This window comes from Cyprinus carpio, chromosome A19, assembly GCF_018340385.1.
Source record: "Cyprinus carpio isolate SPL01 chromosome A19, ASM1834038v1, whole genome shotgun sequence".
In the NCBI taxonomy this organism is placed as follows: Eukaryota; Metazoa; Chordata; class Actinopteri; order Cypriniformes; family Cyprinidae; genus Cyprinus; species Cyprinus carpio.
In genome coordinates this window covers 16,778,249-16,800,110 of record NC_056590.1, presented here as the reverse complement: position 1 = coordinate 16,800,110, position 21,862 = coordinate 16,778,249, and the positions used below count along the sequence as shown (strand labels likewise).

Sequence of the window (21,862 nt, the reverse complement as noted above, 5' to 3'; positions counted from 1 at the left end):
TTCATTTCAGAATTTTTAGATGGAAAAAAATATCAATGGTCCTTAAATAGGCTTTACATTATGCAAAATATGTCTTATTATATATATTTTAATTTCTGGGGGTGATTTATGACCTGATAATTTTTGATTGCAACCAGTAGGCTCTACGTCCAAACAGACAATTAGTAAGGTATTATGGTATTCCGAACACAGCCATAATCATAGAAATCAGCTTACATTGTTCCCCTTACATGAAAACCAGCAGTCAACACTAATATAGTGTCATGCGATCAGGATTCACATTTCACATGAGCAGTTCGAAATGATTTCAGAATAAGCAACGTATTCCCCTCCTTGCAATCCAAGCTTATCCCATTCTTTACCTCCAAAGTCCTTTCAAAGAGAAATCTCCAAAGAACGAGCGCAAACGTCTGGATTTAAGAGGCAGCTCATTTGCTACTTATTGAAGAGAATAATTCTCCTGTTAGTGACACTCGAGAGAGCTTTCGCAGGCTGCACAGTTGGAGAGATTTAGGAAATGTAATCACATTTCGTGCTCCTGTGCTTGTGTCATCAGGGATAATTCAGATGATGTCATTTATTCACCCTCATGTCGTTCCAAACCCATTTGACCCATATTCATATTTGAACATAAAAAATTTAGCAGAATGTCCAAGCCGATGTTTTCCATAGTGGATGGGGATCAAAGACTGTATGGGAATGAGCAGCTTGAACAACTGCTAAATTTCTCCTTTTGTGTTCTACACAAGAAAGCCACCTATAAAGTAAACGTGACATGTAACCAAGTATGGTGTCCCATACTTGGAATTTGTGCTCCACATTGAACCCATCCAAGTGCACATACATACAGCAGCGAGTAGTGAACAAACACACACACACACACACACACACACACACACACACACACACACACACACACACACACACACACACACACTCACACTGTGAACACACCCGGAGCAGTGGGCAGCAGCTGGGGGCTTGGTGCCTTGCTCAAGGGTCTCACCTCAGTCGTCGTACTGAGGGTAGAAGAGACTGCTGGTCATTCACTCCCCCAACCTACAATCCCTGCTGGGTTGGGCTACAAATCTGACTTTCTACCATTAGGCCATAACTGCCCCGTGGTAACATGGTTATGTCTTAAGTGAAGGTAAACAGTAAAGAAAATATGGAATGTACATAAGTATCACAGATCCATGCATTTTCTATGATAATAATGTTAATCAAACACCAAAAGAAAAATCACTCACTGGCCTTAACTAAGTTAGTTAATGGCTATGCGTGTATATTTACTTCATACAGTTATATGGCGGGGGCGGGGGGCAGGGTCGTGGGTTGGGGGGCAGTGAAATTAGAGAAACTTAGGGATGGGGCGCATGTCCTAAAATGTTGAAAACCCATGTTAAAACAGCATGAGAGAGTAAATAATAACAGAATTGAAATTTTGGGCGAACTATCCTTTTAAGAACCAAATGTACTCAACAATCACAAGGTCTTTTTCTCTCATTGTAGAGTAGAAAGTTTAAGATTATGATCATAACAATCAGGATTTACTGGCCAGCACGTTTAAATGAAATATATTTTTGAAGTACACAAAATCAAGTTTAAAATTAGCATTAAATGTGCAAACTTTGAAAACAGAGGGCTCAAAGTTATAGGAATGGCAATGTCTTAAAATAATTTTGTCAATTTCCTCAAGCATCCAAACTCAAATGGCTTCCTTTTTCTGCAGAACACAGAAAAAAATATATATATATTTTTGGGGTGTCCAAAATGTTAATTTGACTCTACTTTCATAGCATGGAACACATGAAATCTATTCAAGAATATGTCAGAGTGAAATTTTACCTCAAAATCTAAACAAAGAAATTATTAGTATATAATATTTAGCTTATTAAAAGGTTTTGCTTGTAATTAAGCTGCATTTTCTTTACTGCAAGGTGAAATATTTTATTAAATTAAAATCATACGTATAAAATATTAATACATAACAGTAGTATTTAATACTACTTATGCAAATATTTAAATGACTATAAAACAATTTGGATGCATTAAATTGATAAAAAGTGACATAAAACACTTGCATTAGACTGACATTACAAAATTCAATTTCAAATAAATGCTATTATTTCAAACTTTTAATTAATCAAAAAATCCTGAGGGGGGAAAATTTCATTGTATGGACAAAAGTAGTTGAAATGCTCTTTAAAATATCTTCTTTTGTGTTTCGCATATGAACGAAAGCCATAATTTACTCTTTGGGTGAACAATCTCCAAGTTATATTTGAAGCATCACAAGCATCTTTGAAGATTGAGAATAAATAGTTCATCATAAAAAAAGTTTAGTCCTTGTTTAAAATCAGAAACAAAAATAGGCCCCACGTTACTATTTCTATCAGCCTGTCATGATGAGGAACAAACAGCCTTGAGTACAAGTGGAAGAGTATGTGTATGCTTATGTTAAGCTTCTGTGAATCAATGCATTGGCCTGTGTATTGACAGTCTGTGTGAAATCATCCTTTCATTCAGTCCACAGCATAGTAACAGACCATGACTTAAAATAAGGTGTCAGGTTAAGATTATGCTACATTAAGAGTGTATTTCTTGTACATAGTTCTGTGTTGTGGCAACTTAGCATTTCCAGTAAAGCATCCTGAAGGTCTACTGAAGGCAAAGAAGAGAGATCATGCCTTAAAGAACCCAAATGAGTGAGATGAAGTCAGTAGACGTGACGGCTGGAGTCAGAGTGGAGCATAACTAATGTGACGATAACATTCGTTCCACATATTTACTATAACGCATGGATTTCAAAACAGAAGGAATGTTTTATGTAATCCATCGAGTCTATGTAAACTGTTGTTCTTGAACAATGCTTCATGAGGGCTAGCATGTTTCTGCTGTTCTACACAGAATTATACAATTTATATGGGCATAAAATAGATAAATGTCTAATTATGTACAACCACAAAAAATAAATTATAATAAAACTACAATAAAATTTCTCTATCAAAAAAAAAACAAAAATATCCAGCACATTCCTTTCTAACAAAACTATAAATAACATTTTTTAAAAAATAAAAAAAACAAATCAAAACAACAATCCTATAAGTTTATCAAACACAAACAAAAATGTGGGATACATCTCAGAACACCAAACGTTTAAGTTTATCAAAGGTAAAAATAGATGCACAAGATTTGTATGAGGTTAATGCAAGATTTTCAGTGACAGCACAGCACTGACATTTTGCACGTGCACATCAAAGGACTATGTATAAGCCAACCTGAAACAGGGCACTCTCTCTCCACTTTATAGAATTCAACTGGGGCCTCATTATTGGTCATTACGTACGCCAGTTTCCCACGTAAAGGTTGTGATCTATATGTGCGCACCTTTAAGCAAACTTTGAGCCGTCCGTACGCACATGTAGGCTAAAAATTTCAGATTGACATTTATTTTTCACTCCATTTCATACGTTATTCCACAATCATTATTTTTTTAGGCTATATACATCTAGTAAAATCCAAAACGTAATTTCAAAATGTATTAAAAGTAATTCAGCGCTGCCTTACAGTCACATGGTCCACAACGGGAGCACAGGAGGACATGGCGCGATACATGTGATAAATAGCATTGAAATTTTTATTAAGAAAAGAACACAGTAAAACAAATTTTTCTATAATAATAGCCTAAATAAAATGTCAAGATTTCCAGCACATTCTACTGCATCGCTAAACTATTAAACTATACGGTTTCAAGAGTGTTCACTATAACATTTTCTGTTTCGCACAGTCTATTTGCCCCGGGTAGTAATGCTTTTTTGATTAGTTAATGTGCAAATACCGAGTTTTCAGGGATCAATTTCCTGCTAATCTGCTATAAGCCGATTTATTGAATTTGCAAAAATGTGGGCAGACATACATCTCATCCGCAGGCAATGTCTGGTTTCCAATCACAGACACCAAACGTTTTAATGCAAGATTTTCAATCACACCAAAAAACACATACACAAAACATCAGAACAAATTTAAAGTCAACAGTCCTCAAACAAAGCACAACACTGAACCTAAACACCAACAAAATCACCAGTCAGCTGGCCTGAAAGGGCACCAATCTGAAAATGATTCATGGTGAAAGCAGCTTCTGCACTTGCTCCACAGGCACTTCATCAGAAATGGACCTACATAGCAAGTTTAACACTATTAAAAAGTAGAAAACAACAGTCTAACCTCCAGAAATTTTTAAACCCGGACGCAGAGGAAACTCATTATAACGAGGGGTCACTAATCGGCATCCTGAAATGCAAGATGGCTGCTAGACTTTTATACCATGTATGCACAATATAGCACTGAGAAACGGTATCTCCACAGCCCCCTGGCCGACAAGAGGGATATCAAACGAGGTGCAAGAATCCGTGAGGATTTTCATGCGGCGTTTGTAAAGAAAGACAAAATCAAGGTTCATGACTTTTAAATGATTGTGCAATTTCTTGCATCACTTCTCTCATCTGCCGTAGCTCATCTGCAACCCCGTTTGACAGCGTTTATTGTCTCTCGCTGTAACTGCAGGACTGCGTCAGTGAGTACCCGACCCCTTTTGGACGTATGCCAGACGCAGAAGGGGCACTGCTTTGAGCCGGAAGCTGTGCAATCTGGAGGACAAACAAGTGGCAACATTTATCCATCACACCCACACACATGAAAGTGTACAGCGTCGGTTTTAACTTGCTCATCTGTGGTACACAGTCACGTCAGTCTCCCTCAGACACAATCCACACACGCTGACACTACCCAATTTATAGGCGATTTTGCTGTTCAAATGATGTGAGATCAGATGTACATGGGCCCCACCAGGTTGCAGCCACGCTCTGGCGCGTGGGAGGGACAGTTTTCTCTTTGACTTTTATGAGAAATCGTTTTGGTAATGTACTTTTATCAACCCACACATCAACAATGTACATGCGTTAGGATTAAAAATCGGTTGGTAACCTTGCTCCTCTGTGGTTTCATGACTGTATACCACTCCTTTTCCAGAAACAGGTGTGCTAACAGAGAAACAACAACTGTGAGTGTATGAAGTCAGTTCTCCTGAAATTGTCACAGGTGTGCTAACAGAGAAACCACAGGTGTAGATCATCACATTAATTAACTAATGACACAATTGACGGCAGAAGCAATACTTTGCCACTCGCACTGCTTCTTTTTATTAGTGACAACATGTTTCACAGCCACAAAGTGCAAAAAAGACTTAAAACTGTTAGCTTAAAAAGTGTTTTCTTGCAAATAAATGCCACTCATTTGTTTTTTTGTATCTAATGCAGTGACATTCATAAATTAACCATCCAAATATATTTTGGGACCAAATTGTGCATTATTTTTGTGGTTAAAATACCAATAAAACATTGTCTGCCTCATCAAATTAACAATCAAATCCTGATGGCTTAATTTTGGACTTTCTCCAAACTGTTTCTTCCAAACAAAAAAGCCATCATGGACTAATGAAGAAATAACACTTCACTGACTTTTTTAAAAAACGTTTTATGGTAATTTAAAGAAATCTGGAACGGAAAGAAATCTCATCCATTTGACGTAAATTAAAGACCTTCAGCAGAAACTTTTCAAGCTATTCATCTGGGTCAAACATAGACAAAGGATGGGAGTTAGATTGAGCAGTGAATTATAGAAGATAGCTTCTAAAGTAAAAAATAAAGTAAAAAGTAATGGGCCACACATTTCATGAACAACTCTCTGTGATCAAACCCATCCATCTTATTCAACCTTGGTGTTTAAAGTGTAAGCAAAATCCCATCAGCCATTCACAGACAGCAGCCCTGCGAGTACAGATGCCTGTGAGCTCCTGACTTTCTGCCCTTTAGGTTTAATCTATTTTTACTGGCTGTAAAGCGTAAGCTTCATCTGTTCTGAACTACAGACCTTGGCAAAATCGATGGCATTTCACCCACAATTCACCAATATATAGACGAGAGACAGAAAAGGAGAGAATTGCATTATATATGACTTGAACATTTCACGCAATTTCGAATGCAAATGAAGTTTGTGGGAAAGTCGTCAGGCGAGAGTATACGGTGTGCATGAGAGGAGAACTACAAGAGGAGAGCCGGGTTTCTGAAGCTCTGAGCCTCCCACACGTTTTTAGCCACGTTTTCGTTCGAGAGTGTGTGTGCGTGTATGTGTGTCAAGGATTCTCTTCAGCACTTTGCGTCACACGATTCAGCCCACATGCACACCTGACTCCTCACATGTACACAAACACACACAGCCACACGCTAATCAACCGCTTGGGTTCGATTCTATCAGCTGAAGCAAAAGATACAGGAAAACTGCATCCATTTTTATAGGAGCACAAAGGTCAAGTTAGGATATGTTGACAAACAAAATCACACGTATACTTAAGAAAAGCTTTCTCATGGGTTACGGGAAATATATTAAATCTGTTTTGCATTAATATCAAGTGAGTTCTCAGTAAGACTTTCTTGGGATTTGATTTACAGGTCTGAGGTTTTCAGGTGAAGTATAGGGTCCTCTTGCCAATATATTGCCATCCACCGCCATAATAACTGTCATTCGAGAGGAGTACAGGGATGTGTTATTTGTGCTTCAGTAAACTAAAGAACCATCTCTCCTGTGGCATTTCAAATAGACTCTGCTGCAGCTGCTCTACATGTGTCAAGTGCATTTTGTGCCATCTGGGACGAATATAGAAAAAGTGAAAAATCCACCTCATGCACAAAAACACAATTTCACACAAAGGACTAAAATGGAGATAAAGAGCCAGAGAAATTTAAAAGGCAATGATGCCCTCTCCTGGTGACTAAAAATAGTTAAAAAATAAAAATAAAAATCCTGTTTTAGGATAAAGAATGTAGTTATTGGATGGACACAAGTTTACATAAATTTTAATGTAGTATTATGATTTCCTATTTAAATTTAAAAATCTTTAATCTTCATATTTTATCATTTAATATTTATCAGCTTTTTGACTGAATTAAATGGATGGTGTAGCAATGCAACAAATTCATGTTTAAAAATTGCATGAATAAAGTTATTAAAGCTAAATATTAATGTAATGCAATAATATCTCCATCATGTAATAATAATGTTCTCCATAATCCCAACGACCCTAAATAGGACAAGTAGTTTAGAGTATGGATGAATACAATATTTTTTTATTATAAAATAAAATGTAACCGATAATGACATTTTAAGGAATAATAATAATGATGAGGATGATGATAATGAGATAATGAAATACTGTATAATGAAATACACATACGATACAAATTAAAATAAATAACAATGAGATAAATTCTTAGATAATAGTAACACTTTTATTATACTTCTTAGAGAAATATTAAATGGCCCCTTTGGGTGTTATAACAATCATATACAGTCTGGATTTATAAAAAATTGTAAATACTGAAATGACTCCTAGGCATCGTAAGATGCTAAAGACAAGCTGTACTGTGAAATTAATGCTAATTTCCATGTTATCATTAATGAAGAGAATTGTGGTGATAAATGAATCTCAAAGCAGCAAACTACAGGATTAGACTTTAAAGTAGCTCTATAGCATACCTGAATATACACAATGTTATATATTATATGATAAACATACATGAAAACAATACTGATTCTGGTATCTACATACATTAATCTGTATACATTTGGATTGATAAAAATAAAGCATGTAAACTCACGGCACAGTATAGTTTTTTTTTTTTTTTTTTTGCAAAAATAGACTCATCTGCTATTGCTTTGGTGTGACGGAGCAGATGATCAAGACGAGAGGGACCAGTGTGCTGCCCTCTCAACTGACAGCAGACTCCTGCATGAGGTTCCCAGATCTACTACAGCTCAGAGGCTGAAGAGCACATCTGCGTTTGGTGCGTTTCCATTGGTCTTGTCCCAATCGGTCTCAGAGTTCCAGTCCTGAGGCGTCAGCCCAATGTCCAGGACCTGGGGGTTAGTACGAGACTCAGCAAGTCTATGAGGAAAGAGACAGAAGAATGTCACCTGAAAAAGCTGAAACTCTTCAGTGATGCAGATGTACAGGTTTGATTAACATATGGGCAATTCCACTAAAATGTAAACCTAACTACAGAAAAATATAAATGAACCCCATGATTTCGTCTCATCTGTAATGCTGGAATTGCCCATATGGGTCTTAAAGTTTCATTAAAAGAATACTTCACCTCAAAATTAAAATTTCCAGAAAATTAACTCCCCATCAGGCTTTCCAAGATGAGTTTGTTTCTTCATCAGAACAGATTTGGAGGATTCACTGGTGAGCGAGTGATGTACAGTAATCTGTTCTGATTAAGAAACAAACTCATCTACATCATGGATGGTCTGAGAGTGAATACATTTTCAGGAAATTTTCTTTTTTTTTTTGGTTGAACTATTCCTTTAAAGGTCACATTTGGTTGGTAGCTATGTTAACAACTATTTACTATTCTAACAACTGGTATGGTTTTATTTGTAAGGTTAGAAGACATGCAGTACAATGTAATCATATTACACTTTTAACTAAGCGTTATGTTCAGGGATAAAAACAAAAATAAACTAGCTAGACTGAGAATGATGGGATATTGAAGAAAACAATCCTTAAATGTAAAAAAACAACAACAATACATTTAGGAGGAAAGGAAATCTCCAAGACACCATGTCCTGCACATTGCAATTAAATATGGATCATTGCAGAACCCTGCCATCAAATTCACAATCAGATCTGTGTGTTGGGTCGGTACCAGCCCAGGATGCTAATTTGGTTGGGTTGATCAGTGAAAGCTGGCAGGGTTCTGGAAGACAACAGGGGAGGGGGATGATGTCACAGACTGACAGACAGTATATAAACAGGACACAGATTTGGATATGGAGCGGGTGGAAGTTTAACTTAGGTTGGATTGGTACAGGACTGGACCTGTACTTGTTACCTGGAGAGTACTCATAGCTATCCAAACTGCAGCTAGGAACAAAGGGAGAGTACAACAATCAAGGGCCACAGGACGTTTCTCTGTACCCCTTTAAGAAACACAGTTCTATTTTAAAGGAGGTGATAAACCATGAAAGAGTTTTTGATATTAATCTTCCAATAGACATGAAAGGTTAAATGCAGTGTTAGCTACTTTATCATTATTATTAAACACACACACACACACACACACACACACACATTATATACAATTACTTAATTTAAATTGTATTTATTCTAATTTATTTGCTCAGTTCTACAAAAAAAAATCATCATTAATAATAATAGTTTATTATTATTATCATCATTATTATTATTATTATACACAATTCATTTTCTTATTTACATTATCAATTATTCATAGCAACCATTATAAGTCTGACAACAGTAGACAAAAACAGTAGAAAAAATAATAATAAGAGAGTTGTTGAGGAAACATTTCCAAGTATTCCATGTTCAGCCTGTCTGGTGGATTTAATCAAATAAAATTTAGACCATTTGTACTCAAAGCACAAATATTCAGGTCAGGTTTGTCATCTATATGCCATCAGAAATAAATCATTGAAGGCCAACTCTACATTTGCAGAGCAAACTACTGTTAAGTAAAGCTTTAGCTTGGCTCTGTGAAGAATAAACAAATAAAATGAGAAAATATGTCTCATGAGACTTCAGTATGGGAAAAGAGCCTTTGCTCAGTTGCTCTGGATGATTAATCAAAAGTCCAGGAAGTTACGCGGAGCAAAGTAGCAAACCAAAATAAATATTTCAAACGTTCCAACAATCTTTGAGAACACAAACACAAAGTTTGTAGAGAAGTTTGAGATCATCTTGATGTGCGAGAGGTTATCAGCATGCTTTTTACATGCAGCTCACTTCACAAGGATTTGCCCTTCCTGCCCCTCATTGAGGAGAGATAGAAAAGAGATTGAGACGAGACAGAAGCTTGTGAGAGGAGATAAGAACAGCTTTGGGTGCCTCATACCTTGAAAAAGCCTCTTCCAGACCATCATCGATCTCCTGAGAAGAGGAGTAAAATGGTAGTCAAGTTGTAACAAGACGAGCAAAGATAATGGTCAGCAGTCACTCGTGAAGAATCCTCCATGTGAGTCTCACACAGAGGATTGTACAAGTACAAGATCTTACCCATAGAGGGGTGCTGTTGTTGTTGGGTTCGGGAGGATTGTCCACATTTACCACAGCAGATGAGGAATCATCAATGTCCAACAGGTTCTCTGTAGCTACTGCTAGAATACATACACAGCCCATTAATGTCAAAGTGCTAAAGGGAACAATCACCCTTATAAAAAAAAAATAATAATTCAATAGTAGGCACAGAGAGTTTAAGGAGTTTGTACCTCCTCCTTTCAGGCTGTTCAGGCTGACCGATCTCTCTGACTGTGAGCTGTTGGACGCCTCTCCAGCTGAATCCCATTTCACATGATTCTCTCTCTCTGAAAGTAGAGCAACACATGAATTAATTTCATGCTGTACCATAAAATGAAACAGGTAACAGGTATACTTACATTTCACTGAACACTAAAAGAAAAGTTCATCCCAAAGTGAAGAAAAATCACTTTGCTCAGAAAGAGTCCAAACAGCTGATAAAGACATCACAATAATCTACACGACTCACGACTTCTTGTGAAGTGAAAATCTGTGTGCATTATTCAGGCATTTTGACTTAAAGCACTTTTAACTGCTGCTTCTGGCCAAAATATGAGCCCATGGTCCATAACGCTTCCTCCAGTGAAAAAGTCCGTCCCCTGTTGTCCTCTCACATCAAAATATTTGTTTAGAACCATTTTCACTTGTAAACTGTGCTTGATCTGTGCATATTTCTCTCTTGATTCAGATGAGATGATTTGTATTTTAGCCAGAAGCAAGTTTAAAGTTAAAAACGTTGTAATAAAGTAATTATTTTTTACAAACACACCACTTTCAGCTTCACTAAGATGTTAATTGACAGACTGGATTCGTGCAGATTACTTGTGGATTATAGTTATGTTTTTATCAGTGGTTTATCTACATCTTGGTGAGTAAATTTTAATTTAGCAAATTTTCCATTCCTTTAGGTATTCATTTTACGCTGTATTCTGGTCACATCATTTTAGAAAATTTGGTTGTAAAGTTCAAGGAATGTCTTTGTGATGCATTGACTGGCTTCTGTTCACCAAATATACAAATAAAATAATTGTGTGTGTCCACCTTTTCTATAATATGAAAAGGCAACAGAGCAATGGTCTGACTGTTATAATCAATCATGACAGCCTCAGTGCTCTCAAAGACCCCATCGGGAGAGCATATACTTCAAAACAAAGTGACAAATTATTTTCCACTGCAGTTACATACGACCTCCACATGGTTCGGCAGAGAGATATGACACTCTGTACCTTCTTTGGCAACCTCCCAGAACTCGAAGGCCACTCTGAAGGCCTGGGCCACCGTCAGCGTGACTGCCTGGGCCTGAGAGAACACAACAGGACAACAACGAGTCAGTCAGACAAGGAGGAGGACTGTAGTATCTGTACATGATACGCTCAAGAACAACTTACTGATATAACATTAACATAACGATCTAACCCTCAGCATCTAGCCTTAAACAGACGGATGAAGTGCTATGCTTTAAAGAACAGCCTGTCCTTCAACAGACACAAAGTAATCTAGTCAGCTATTCTGAAACGCTGTCCCCCTTCTTCATGCTTCTGTTTGATTCCTTTTGTTCCATTCGAGTCTTTGTGGTGACTGAAGATTTTCATAAAGAAATCATCAAACACTCACCACTTTCCGTTTGGCACAGAAGAATGCGTGGCACTCCAGCGTCTCATTCTGCTGGTTCTGAGCGATGAAAGCAAACACTTTGTCATGCATCTTGTCAGCTGTGCAGTATGATATCCTGCAGGAAAGGGTCATAATACAGACCAGAGTTAAGGACTTTCAGTCAGTTTTGAGTAAACAGAAACAATGTTTTGCAGAGATATGGATATGGAGTAGATGCAGCTGTCTGTGCTGGAATTTCAAGGACTGTTTTTTCGAACTACTGTTATACATTGAAGAACTGACGGCTGCTGTTTTTCTTTAATCAAATATAGGAAGTGAGTGTGTGTGTGTGTGTGTGCAGATAGTAGGCTCAGTTGAAGCACATCCAACTGTGAAGATGAGATTTATGGGAACTACTGCTGGTCTCCTGCAGCATGCTGTATTTCACATGTCCCTAGTGAGAAACTCAAAGGTGTGTGTGTGTGTGTGTGTGTGTGTGTGGTAAAACACTGGATGGCAGGATAAATCATCTCCAGTGTAGGTCAGACACACTCACTTCTCAGAAGAGGAAGCATGCAGAAATCATTCCTTTCGTGGTTTAATGTGGTACAGCTGCACAGAGAGTGAATGTTTAACAGGCAGGTGAATGTGAGAGGAGTCACCTGTATATGGAAATGTTCTCAATCAGCTGGTTGGACACACTGTCGCACAGGACGATTCCCTGAGGAGACACTTTCAGGGCCACTTTAGGCAGTTTCTTTCCGCTGGCTTTGGCCTAACAAAAAAGGTTGCTAGGGTTGTTTTAGGGGTCTCACTGATATATAGTCATATCCGAGCTATATGTCAAATGACAGAACTCACCGTGGCAACAATCCTCTTGACAGCAGCAGCTGAGAGCTCCTCGCCTTTGGGTTGGTCCACCAGAGTCATGCCCAGATGACGAAGGTTAAAGGTCATTCCCTCCAGAAGAGTCTCTCTCGTGTCAGTCCAGTTCTCAGGGAGCTCTGAACCAAAGGGAGAAAAGACGAATGGAGTGAAGAGTGAATATGCTTCTGTACATCCTTATTTCCAGGGCTGATTGAAAACAGTCAAAGGTCTGGAGCAGCTGTAGCAGACGATAAGTTCAAGAAATTAAAATGTGTCTTTCTTGAACCAGTGTTTCTGGCATCATTTTTTTTTTTTCTATCCTGAAGTGCCTTTTCTCAGATCATCTTCACTAAAAATAGGCTAGCTTAGCCAACTGCACATCCTTGGGATGAATAATTTGGTTAGGTTGACTAATATAAATACATATATACTGTATTAGTTTAGCATGTGTTTTGAATACTTAGTTTTGACAATTTTTTAGTTGTAATGTTGATGCCAAGAATGTGTTAATTATATAAAATGTAAATGCGATTACAAAACGTGAACCTGCAACACTTCTACTTTTACAATCTGCATAATTTCCCAATCTGAATACAACACATTAAGCTGTTTCAGCTATCCATTAACTGAGATGCACTCAAATAAACACTCATTATTTCTTTTGAGACTCACATGTTTGGCTCTAGTAACACTACCTGTTGCTCCTGCAGTCACCTGATCGCTTTTGTTTAAAATTCAGAAAATCCCCACAGACAAATTCTGGAAATTACAACACAAAGGCACCAAGCCAAAAAAAAAACTTTTTTTTTTTTTAGTCAGATTTGTTAAACACAGGTATTCAAGTCAAAGTACATCCTATTGTGTTAATTTTCTATATGATCCTAATTAATGATATTAAATTATATATTCCACTTAAATGTTATATTATAAACTAAAAAAATGAAAAAAAAAAAAAAAATAGAAAGATTATAAATATATATAGATATAAAAACTTCTGAACTGCTTAACCATTAAGCTACTGTACCACATGTTCAATGAACTATACATATTTACAGGAATCACTAGCACAGGAAATAGTCAATCATTGTCTCAGAAAGTGATTGTTGATTTTTTGCCACAGCCGACAGAAAACAAAGCAGACTAAAAAACATGTCACGACAAGGGCAAAATTTATAGCTCTAATGTGACATAAACAAAACCAGTCACACCAAAGACGATCAAATCATTACAAAGTAACTGAAATGCCGATGAGTGACTTCTAGTGTCCTTAAATCACTTTGAGAAGCTGTGGGGTCTACATCATTACTTTTCCCACAGCTCCTGAAATTCATGCTGAAATTATTGACGATGCTCTACAACCCCAGCATAAAACCAGGGTAATTCACAGACACAGAGATAGAAAAGGGTGTAATAATACAGCCCTGGTGACATACTGATTAGTGACACACCCAAAGGCCTTTAATCACGGGGGAAGCACTATTTTGTCTTAACCATGTCCCTGGAGAACCATCCAAGGGTGGAGTGACCCAAACCACCGCCTGCCTCCAATCTCCAAAATCAGAAACTCAACTCTGGATGTTTGGCTAGATATGATTACAGTGCACTTATTATTTTTTTCTGAGGTCATGGTAAGGTTGGGAGTTATTTCAATCTTGGCCAGATAGAGAGGAAAAAAAAAATGTCCTTTTGTTTATATTTAAAAAAGTGGAAAAATAACAGCACTCTCAGAAACAGGAAGTCATTCTTACTTCAATAGAAATGCAGATAAAAGTAGATGACGCAGGCGATGGTGGCATTTTAATGAGAAGCTTGAGATTAGAGATTTATCATACTTATTCTGTGTTTGTGACGAACAACTAAACTGACCATAATTTATTTGGGGAAACTATGGCTTTGTAAACAAATCTTAATAAAAAAGTTAATTTAAAAAACTCCAGATCTCCCTAGTAAGTCTTAATTCATGCTTCTACTCCCACACAACTCCTTATGAAACATTAGAGGTGGATATCTAATGCTTTTATCAAATGGACTGCCTGGAAAAGGCTCAACAGCTGCTGCTGCTGGACGTCTCCCTGGCGCGCTGCCTCTTTAGTATGTGCAGGGCACCGACACACCAAAGATCCAGAGGCAAGGGTGATAAATCTCACCACTATAAAACACCATAAAAACTCTCTCTTCATTACAATGCAGCCATGTTCGCTGCAAGCTATGCACTTTCTCTGTTCAGGCACATGACTTTGGAGCAGCAAGAAGGACATTTCTGATCACTCTGATGAGAAGTGATCAGAGGAGATAGCTGAATGAGACATACAAGAGGAAGGAATGTAATTATAAACTATAACAAGGTGAATCGTTATCAAATATCCTGTTTAAAAGTTAATAAGCATTCATTTTGCTATCTGTGCACAATTATTAGTCACATTTATTTCTGAATAGCTACATTTAGTATTGGGGTCAATAAGGCCCTATTTTTTTTCCTCTTCTCCATTTAAATTCATTAAAAATTAGGGCTGTCAAATGATTAATCACGATTAATCACATCCAAAATAAAAGTTTTGTTTACTTAATATATGTGTGTATACTGTGTATATTTATTATGTATATATAAATACACACACATGCATGTATATATTTAAGAAGAATATGTTATGTTTATATATTAAATATATTTATATATAATATAAAATATAAAAATATAAATGTATATACATGTAAATATTTTCTAAATATATAATATATGTGTGTGTATTTATATATACATAATAAATATACCCTGTACACATACATATATTATGTAAACAAAACTTTTATTTTGGATGTGATTAATCACGATTAATCATTTGACAGCCCTATTAAAAATACATTAAGATGCAATTCACATTTGCATCAGTAAAAAAAAAAAAAAAAAAAACAATATCTAAAAAACTTTCATCAACCAAATCAAAGTTATGTTGTGTAACCAAGATGCAGAAAAAAAAAGAAAAAAAAAGGAATAATATCATAGACAGGGCCACTGTAGACCATCATTACTTATTTTTGATCCAATCATTTAAGGAGAAAAAAAAAAGAAAAAAGAAAAAAAATGTTTTACCTGAAAATTATATTTAAAAGTTTTTTTGAAAAATAATGATGATGTGTACACTCACATGTAAGATTTTTTTTTTATATATTTATTATTTAATCATTTATTATTTGTATCTCTTTTTTGACATACAAGAGGGAAAGGAAGAAAAGCAATTATGAACTATAACAAGGTGAATCATTATTAAACCTCCCAATTAAAAGTTCATAAGCCTATTCGCTTTTTCATTTTGCTATCCTAACTGTAAATAATTATATTAATAAAAATATTAAAATTTGAAGTGTTCATCCACCAAAACATTGCTATGTGACATGCGGGAAAAGATATAAACCAAACATAAATAAATAAACAAATAAATAAATAAATAAATAACTTTTTACTTCATGGCACAACATGATATTTTTTATTTAAATTAATTAGTTAATTAATTAGTTACTTTTTTATTTTTTTAAATGGTATTGAAGTTTTTCTAAACCAACATGACCATAAAGATCACATTTCTAAAAACCTGGTTAAACTCAATTTTTTTCATTTAATTTAGCATGGACATTGATCCACTGTTTTTTCGTGACCATGTCAGACTCAGAACAGACCTGCCACCCATTTTTGGGTCATGACCCACCAGTTTAAAACCACTGGTTTAAAGAGGGAACATACACAATCCTAAAAAATGAACAAAATAAACAACTGCAACCCAGTGAAATAAAAAAAGATCTTTGTTTGCATTCCTCCAAAAGGAGTGAAATGAGTTGAAGTCTGTATTGTAGCTAAGTAGGTCAGTAGATCAACAAAAGAATGTTAAACACACAATTGCGTCTTATTCTCCATCACTCACCCATTGAGAGAACAACCTATAAACACTGGTAGCTTGCTGATGTTGGAAACATTTACCTTTCTGGCAAAGCCTGAGCCTTCACTGTGACTGAATTATGAACACCATCATAACCATGTACTCGCAGACTTCTTGTATTCCAGGTCATGCAGATAAGCAGCTCTCAGCCAACACACAAAGCCGCTTTTGTGGAGTCAAGACAGAATTAAAAGGGAAACGAAAATGCACAGCAAACTTTCTGATCCCACTAAAGGGAAAAAAAATAAATATTTGCCCTTGTAAAGACCAGGTCAGCCCTTCACCTGCTTTCAAAGCTCTGCTATGGACTTGTCCATTGCAACTTTGAAGAAGTCTTTGTTGAAAAAAATGTGTCTTAGAATGGCTCAGATCCTGCCAGCAAACAAGTACCTACTTGTAGACTAGTCCAGGATTGATGCCAAAGAGAAGGAAACAGATTTCAGATGCTGACAAAATCACACTGCTGGCACTGCATCATGTTTTTTTTTCACAAAACCGTCGTAGGCAACTTCTCTTCATTCTAATAAGGTCTCTCTGCAATTAACCATCAGAGACCCCCTAGAGCAAAACTGCAACAACTTTTTAAAGCAATTAAATTACAGTTATTAAATAATTAGAAATATGATTCTGAATATATCACAGCAATGGTTTTATGGTGCGTTCACACTTGTCATGTTTGGTTCGATTGAAACGAACCCTGGTGCGATTGCTCTGTTAATGCGGTTTGTTTGAGTAAGTGTGAACAGTGCCATCCGAACCCTGGTGCGAACCAAACAAGTGGACCAAGACTGCTAAAAAGATGGGTCTCGGTCCGCTTCCAAACAAACTCTGGAGCAGTTTGAATGAAATATGAATGCAACATGGACCAAACACTTCTGAATGAACCAAAAACAGGAAGTAATGACAAGATGCGACACTATGCGACATGGTTTAACGACGCGGAACGAGCGGTACTATCCAAAACAAATTGAGCGGAGGGCAAATGTGGAGCAACGAGGAGGTAAAGTGCCTTTTATGAGCTCTTCGTGTGTTCGCAGGTGGTGAAAATAAAATCATAAGTACACGCAGCAATGAGTGCGCTTAGTCCAGCAGACAGCATTATGTGTGTTCGACTTAAAGCGGTGAGGAGCAGACCAATCTCTGAATGGGTATTTTCCACTGATCTATAATATAGATATAAATCTTAATTGCCCACATATTCAATAATTTATAAGTGATACGTTTTAAAAATATCAACCTACATTCACTACCGTTCAACGGTTCAGGGTCATTAATACTTTTTTAGTTCCACAAGGATGCATTAAGTTGATCAAAGGTGAGAGTAAAGACATTTATAATGTCTGAGAAGACTTTGATTTCAAACAAATGCTGTTATTTTCACATTTCTATTTATCCTGAAAAAAAAAAAATGCATTATGGTCCAGACAAAAATATTAAGCAGCACAATGGTTTTCAACATTGATTATGAAGATAATAATAATAATAATAATAATAATAATAATAATAATAATAATAATAATAATAATAATAATAATAAATGTTTCTTGAAATCAGCATATTGGATTGATTTATAAAGGATTATGTGACCCTGAAGTAATGATGCTGAAAATTCAGCTTTACCATTGAAGGAATAAAGCATATATATTAGTGATGTACCGATCATGATTTTTCATGGCTGATTCCGATACCTTTTTTCTTTTTTTTTTTTACAAGCAAACTGGCCGATTCCAATAACGATTTCTTTTTTTCTTTAAGCAACAAACAAGAAAGAAGGAAAGTATACATAAACAAGATGTTTATTTGGGATTTAACAGGCCAAACTGTCTTTTGGTTATTGAAAACAATAACTGTAACCATCTGAAATTAACGGCAGTAACTGCACAGTAAGAAGCCTACATTTAATACAAACATAGATGGTACAGACATCAGCATTTAGCTTTTATTTTTAAATTGGGTTGAAACTACATAAAACTGGCCTTAAATGAAAACATTAACTGTCACCATGTGAAATTAAAGGCAACAACTGCATAGTTCTACAATCCAAACAACACACATTCAATAATCCAAACAAAGATGTTTCTTAACTGTCACCCGTCCCCTCTGTGGGATGCCTAAATTTACTTCACTATTTTACAATTAAATCCTAATCTAATCATGACAAACTATATATCGTTGGAAAGGTCTAAGACTCCCAAATAGATATTTTATGACTGTTTTTTGTTAAAAAATTATGTAGGAAAAGTAATAGATTAATTTATGACAAGAGTGCACCTTAAAAATCTACATCATAATAACAGGTGTTTTGACCTTTGTTAAAAAAAAAAAAAGTCTTCTTCATAGCCTTTTTCTCTATCACACTTTAGAAATCATCAGAAATGATATATCAATTGAAAAAATCTCAAAATTCATCCTTAGAAAACCATTTTAAAATCAGACATTGCATTACCATGAAAATGGTACATCAAAATCATGTTACTGTTACAGAATGTTTTCATTCATGAGTTTGGATCATGCACTTTCACGTCTATGTTCAAAAATGTGAGTGACAGTTAAGGGGTTAATCAGCATTCAGTATTTGTTTTAGTTTTTAAATTTGGTGTAAAGAAGGAAAAAAAGGTATTTCCAGTGAAACTAAAACCAAAGCAGGCTATGTAAATAAATTATTCCAAAATGTTGAATCAAATAATGTTTAGTGCGAGTAAAACAAATATGCTACAGCAGGTGTTTTTTAATTCAAATTAAGTCAATGTAATTTTAAGGTAAAAAAAAAATAATCATCCTATACAGAACTGAAGTTTACTTCTGGCTTTTCAAAAGTGCATGCAAGTTCTACTTTACAAAAATCGGACGGTTCCGATTTATGGCCGGTCAACCGGTGCATCCCATATATATATACATATATATATATATATATATATATATATATATATATATATATATATATATATATATATATATATATATATATATATATATATATAAACACACACACACACAAATAACAGTTCATTTAAATTGTATTTAATTTTGGCAATATTACTTTTACTGTATTTTTGATCAAATAAAATATCTCTTTAAAACATTATCTTTTTTTTATTCCAACACCAAAATAAAGCAGTAGATCAGTAAATCTGAGACAAAGTTACATTTTAAAATCAATAGTGGGCCTTACTGGTCAAAATTGTATTTTATTCACAGAATTCACTCTGCACAGCTAAATATTCCTAAATATTTTGGATGTATCCAACTAAAACTTTAAAGAGAGTCAGAGGAGCCCTCAGAGACACAGAAAATATTAACATTTTAGTTATCTCTCTGGAAGATGTATAAAGGTCAACACCACTGCACCGTGGGCCTCTGCATGTGCTTTTCCAGAATGCCTTACAGGAGGTCAGTGAGGTGCAGGAATATCTCAGGATCTTTACAGAGTGTCAGAGAGCAGCTCTCAGACGAACATACCCACATTCCAGCCTCCTGGTCCAAGAAAGTATGTACTTGCATTTTGTAATAAAAGCTTGCTAAAATAAAATGTTTTGGGGTTTGAGGGCTGATGAAAACATGCTAGTCTAGGCACCGTGCTCCAGCAAAGCCATCTCTCAAAATCTAGACAGCGTTTTTGGGTATTACTGCTGTCTAGATGGGTAGCTCAACAGGTTTTGAGACGGAGTCAACTATTAATGAACCCCAAAACATCTAGTATCGCATGAAGGCTGTGAATCTCTTCGACAGGTGACAATACTTATCACTGTCTTTCATTAAACAACTTTTGCAGATTTTTTTAAAATAAATTATAATCAAAATCCAGTTAAAAACACATTTCACCCACAAACTTACTAATACAGCTTCACAACTATTAGGGAAAACGCAGTCTTTTGAGTGCATTACTAAACGTGCTTAAAAAACAAGTTTACATGTTAACGGATCGACAACACGCGAGTTAGTAACGTTAATCCGTGAAACCCCCAAACAAAAGTCTCGCCGTTGACACAAATACTCACTCTGGTGTTTGCCTGAGCCCCGGGACTGTTTGGTCAGGCTGGGGCTGCGAATAAAAGCCCTTCTGGCTGATTTCAGCACATCCATGGCGAGGTTTATGAGCGGAGAGGCGTCTTCAGGTGCTGCTGTTGGCCATGAACTACACCTTCTCACTCTCAACTTTGTTTTTGTCGTGTCGACGCCGACATCTGTGGGAATACTTCAGCCTCCGCGTCTCCTGGGCGGCGTTTCGTCCGTCAGTCAAAATGACGTTCAAGATACGCGGCGCAAGGATTCTGTTTCCATGGCAACGGCGTCAAACTATCTATTGGAAGTCTCCCACGTGTGCTTTTTGAAACGGCCGCGCCCGCGAATATCAAAAGCGTCTTAACAGACAGCGGGTTTGTGTGAAGGAACTTGGTATGTGCGCCGAAATGTGTTCATTCCTCCCTATAACGCCTGACGAGTGAACATTCATAAGGTTTACGACACCGTCCACGTTTCCCACGAAAGACAAACGACACGAACATAGTGGAATCTACTGAGCTCATCTTTGTCGCCCTCGTGCGGCTGTTGAAGAAATAATCCTCTGTTGAGGCTTGTTTCGATGAAATTATAAAATCAAATTAGCCATTATTTTCCACTATAATATCCCTCTATATTAGGTACGATATTTCAGAAATATTAACAGAATTTAATTAACAGAAACCTGGAAACAATCAAAAATAATATTGAGGAGGCAAAAAAAAAAAAAAAAAAAAAAAAAAAATATATATATATATATATATATATATATATATATATATATATATATATATATATAAATAACTAAATAAAAAAACTAATATGATTTCTTATTTTCATGTACTTTATAGCATTTTAATGTTTTTATTTTATTTAAATAATAATAATTAGTGTGAATAATAATGTTAAATAATAATGTTTCTAAGGCATTGTTATAGTATTTTTTAATTTCATTTCATTTTTATATTTTCTTTTTTAATTTGTTTTGTTTTTGTAATTTTGATGGGTTTGTCCATTTTTTTTATTTGTCTATATGGTTTATTACATTTTAGTTTTTAGTGTGAGTTATTTAAGTACTTCAGCTTTAATCAGAAATGATAAATGCTGCCTTAGCAACTAGCTGAAACAAAATATTTTTTAAAAAATTGTTCTATTATGTAATGAAATATTTATTTTATGTTTTTTGGTTTAGTTGATGATAATAACCCTGCTGTCTTTTCAAAAGGACGAACAAACAGATTTGTAGCCAATTAAATCCTACATTAGAATTGATTACTTTGACTGCTGTAAATATTCATAGCATTTGCAGAAGTGTAGA

The 21,862-nt window shown here is 35.7% G+C and overlaps 1 protein-coding gene across 5 annotated transcripts; it reads right to left on the bottom strand.

The window, feature by feature from the left end:
- Nucleotides 1–7,327: 7,327 nt before the first annotated feature.
- On the bottom strand, nucleotides 7,328–20,998 carry LOC109085628 (low density lipoprotein receptor adapter protein 1-B-like). Of its 5 annotated transcripts, none has more exons than XM_042776785.1 (10): nucleotides 20,544–20,998; nucleotides 12,608–12,750; nucleotides 12,409–12,521; nucleotides 11,768–11,882; nucleotides 11,380–11,452; nucleotides 10,351–10,440; nucleotides 10,133–10,248; nucleotides 9,972–10,006; nucleotides 8,952–8,983; nucleotides 7,328–8,002 (listed from the first exon to the last, which is right to left on the bottom strand). In XM_042776785.1, exons 1-10 carry the CDS (start codon nucleotides 20,626–20,628, stop codon nucleotides 7,956–7,958), a joined length of 849 nt encoding a protein of 282 aa, XP_042632719.1. In that variant the 5' UTR covers nucleotides 20,629–20,998; the 3' UTR covers nucleotides 7,328–7,955. The 5 variants fall into 5 exon arrangements, with proteins under 5 accessions (XP_042632719.1, XP_042632720.1, XP_042632716.1 ...); XM_042776786.1 differs by having other exon boundaries at nucleotides 10,133–10,233; nucleotides 10,345–10,440; nucleotides 20,544–20,994; XM_042776782.1 differs by lacking the exon at nucleotides 8,952–8,983 and having other exon boundaries at nucleotides 20,544–20,989.
- Nucleotides 20,999–21,862: the final 864 nt, after the last annotated feature.

Excerpts from the sequence above, each read along its gene's own strand:
- LOC109085628 (XM_042776782.1), bottom strand. The coding sequence starts at position 20,628 with ATGGATGTGCTGAAATCAGCCAGAAGGGCTTTTATTCGCAGCCCCAGC. Across the intron at positions 12,522-12,607 it reads TCAAGAGGATTGTTGCCACG|GCCAAAGCCAGCGGAAAGAA; the intron begins GTGAGTTCTGTC and ends CTTTTTTGTTAG. Across the intron at positions 10,441-11,379 it reads CTGGGAGGTTGCCAAAGAAG|AGAGAGAGAATCATGTGAAA; the intron begins GTACAGAGTGTC and ends CTCTACTTTCAG.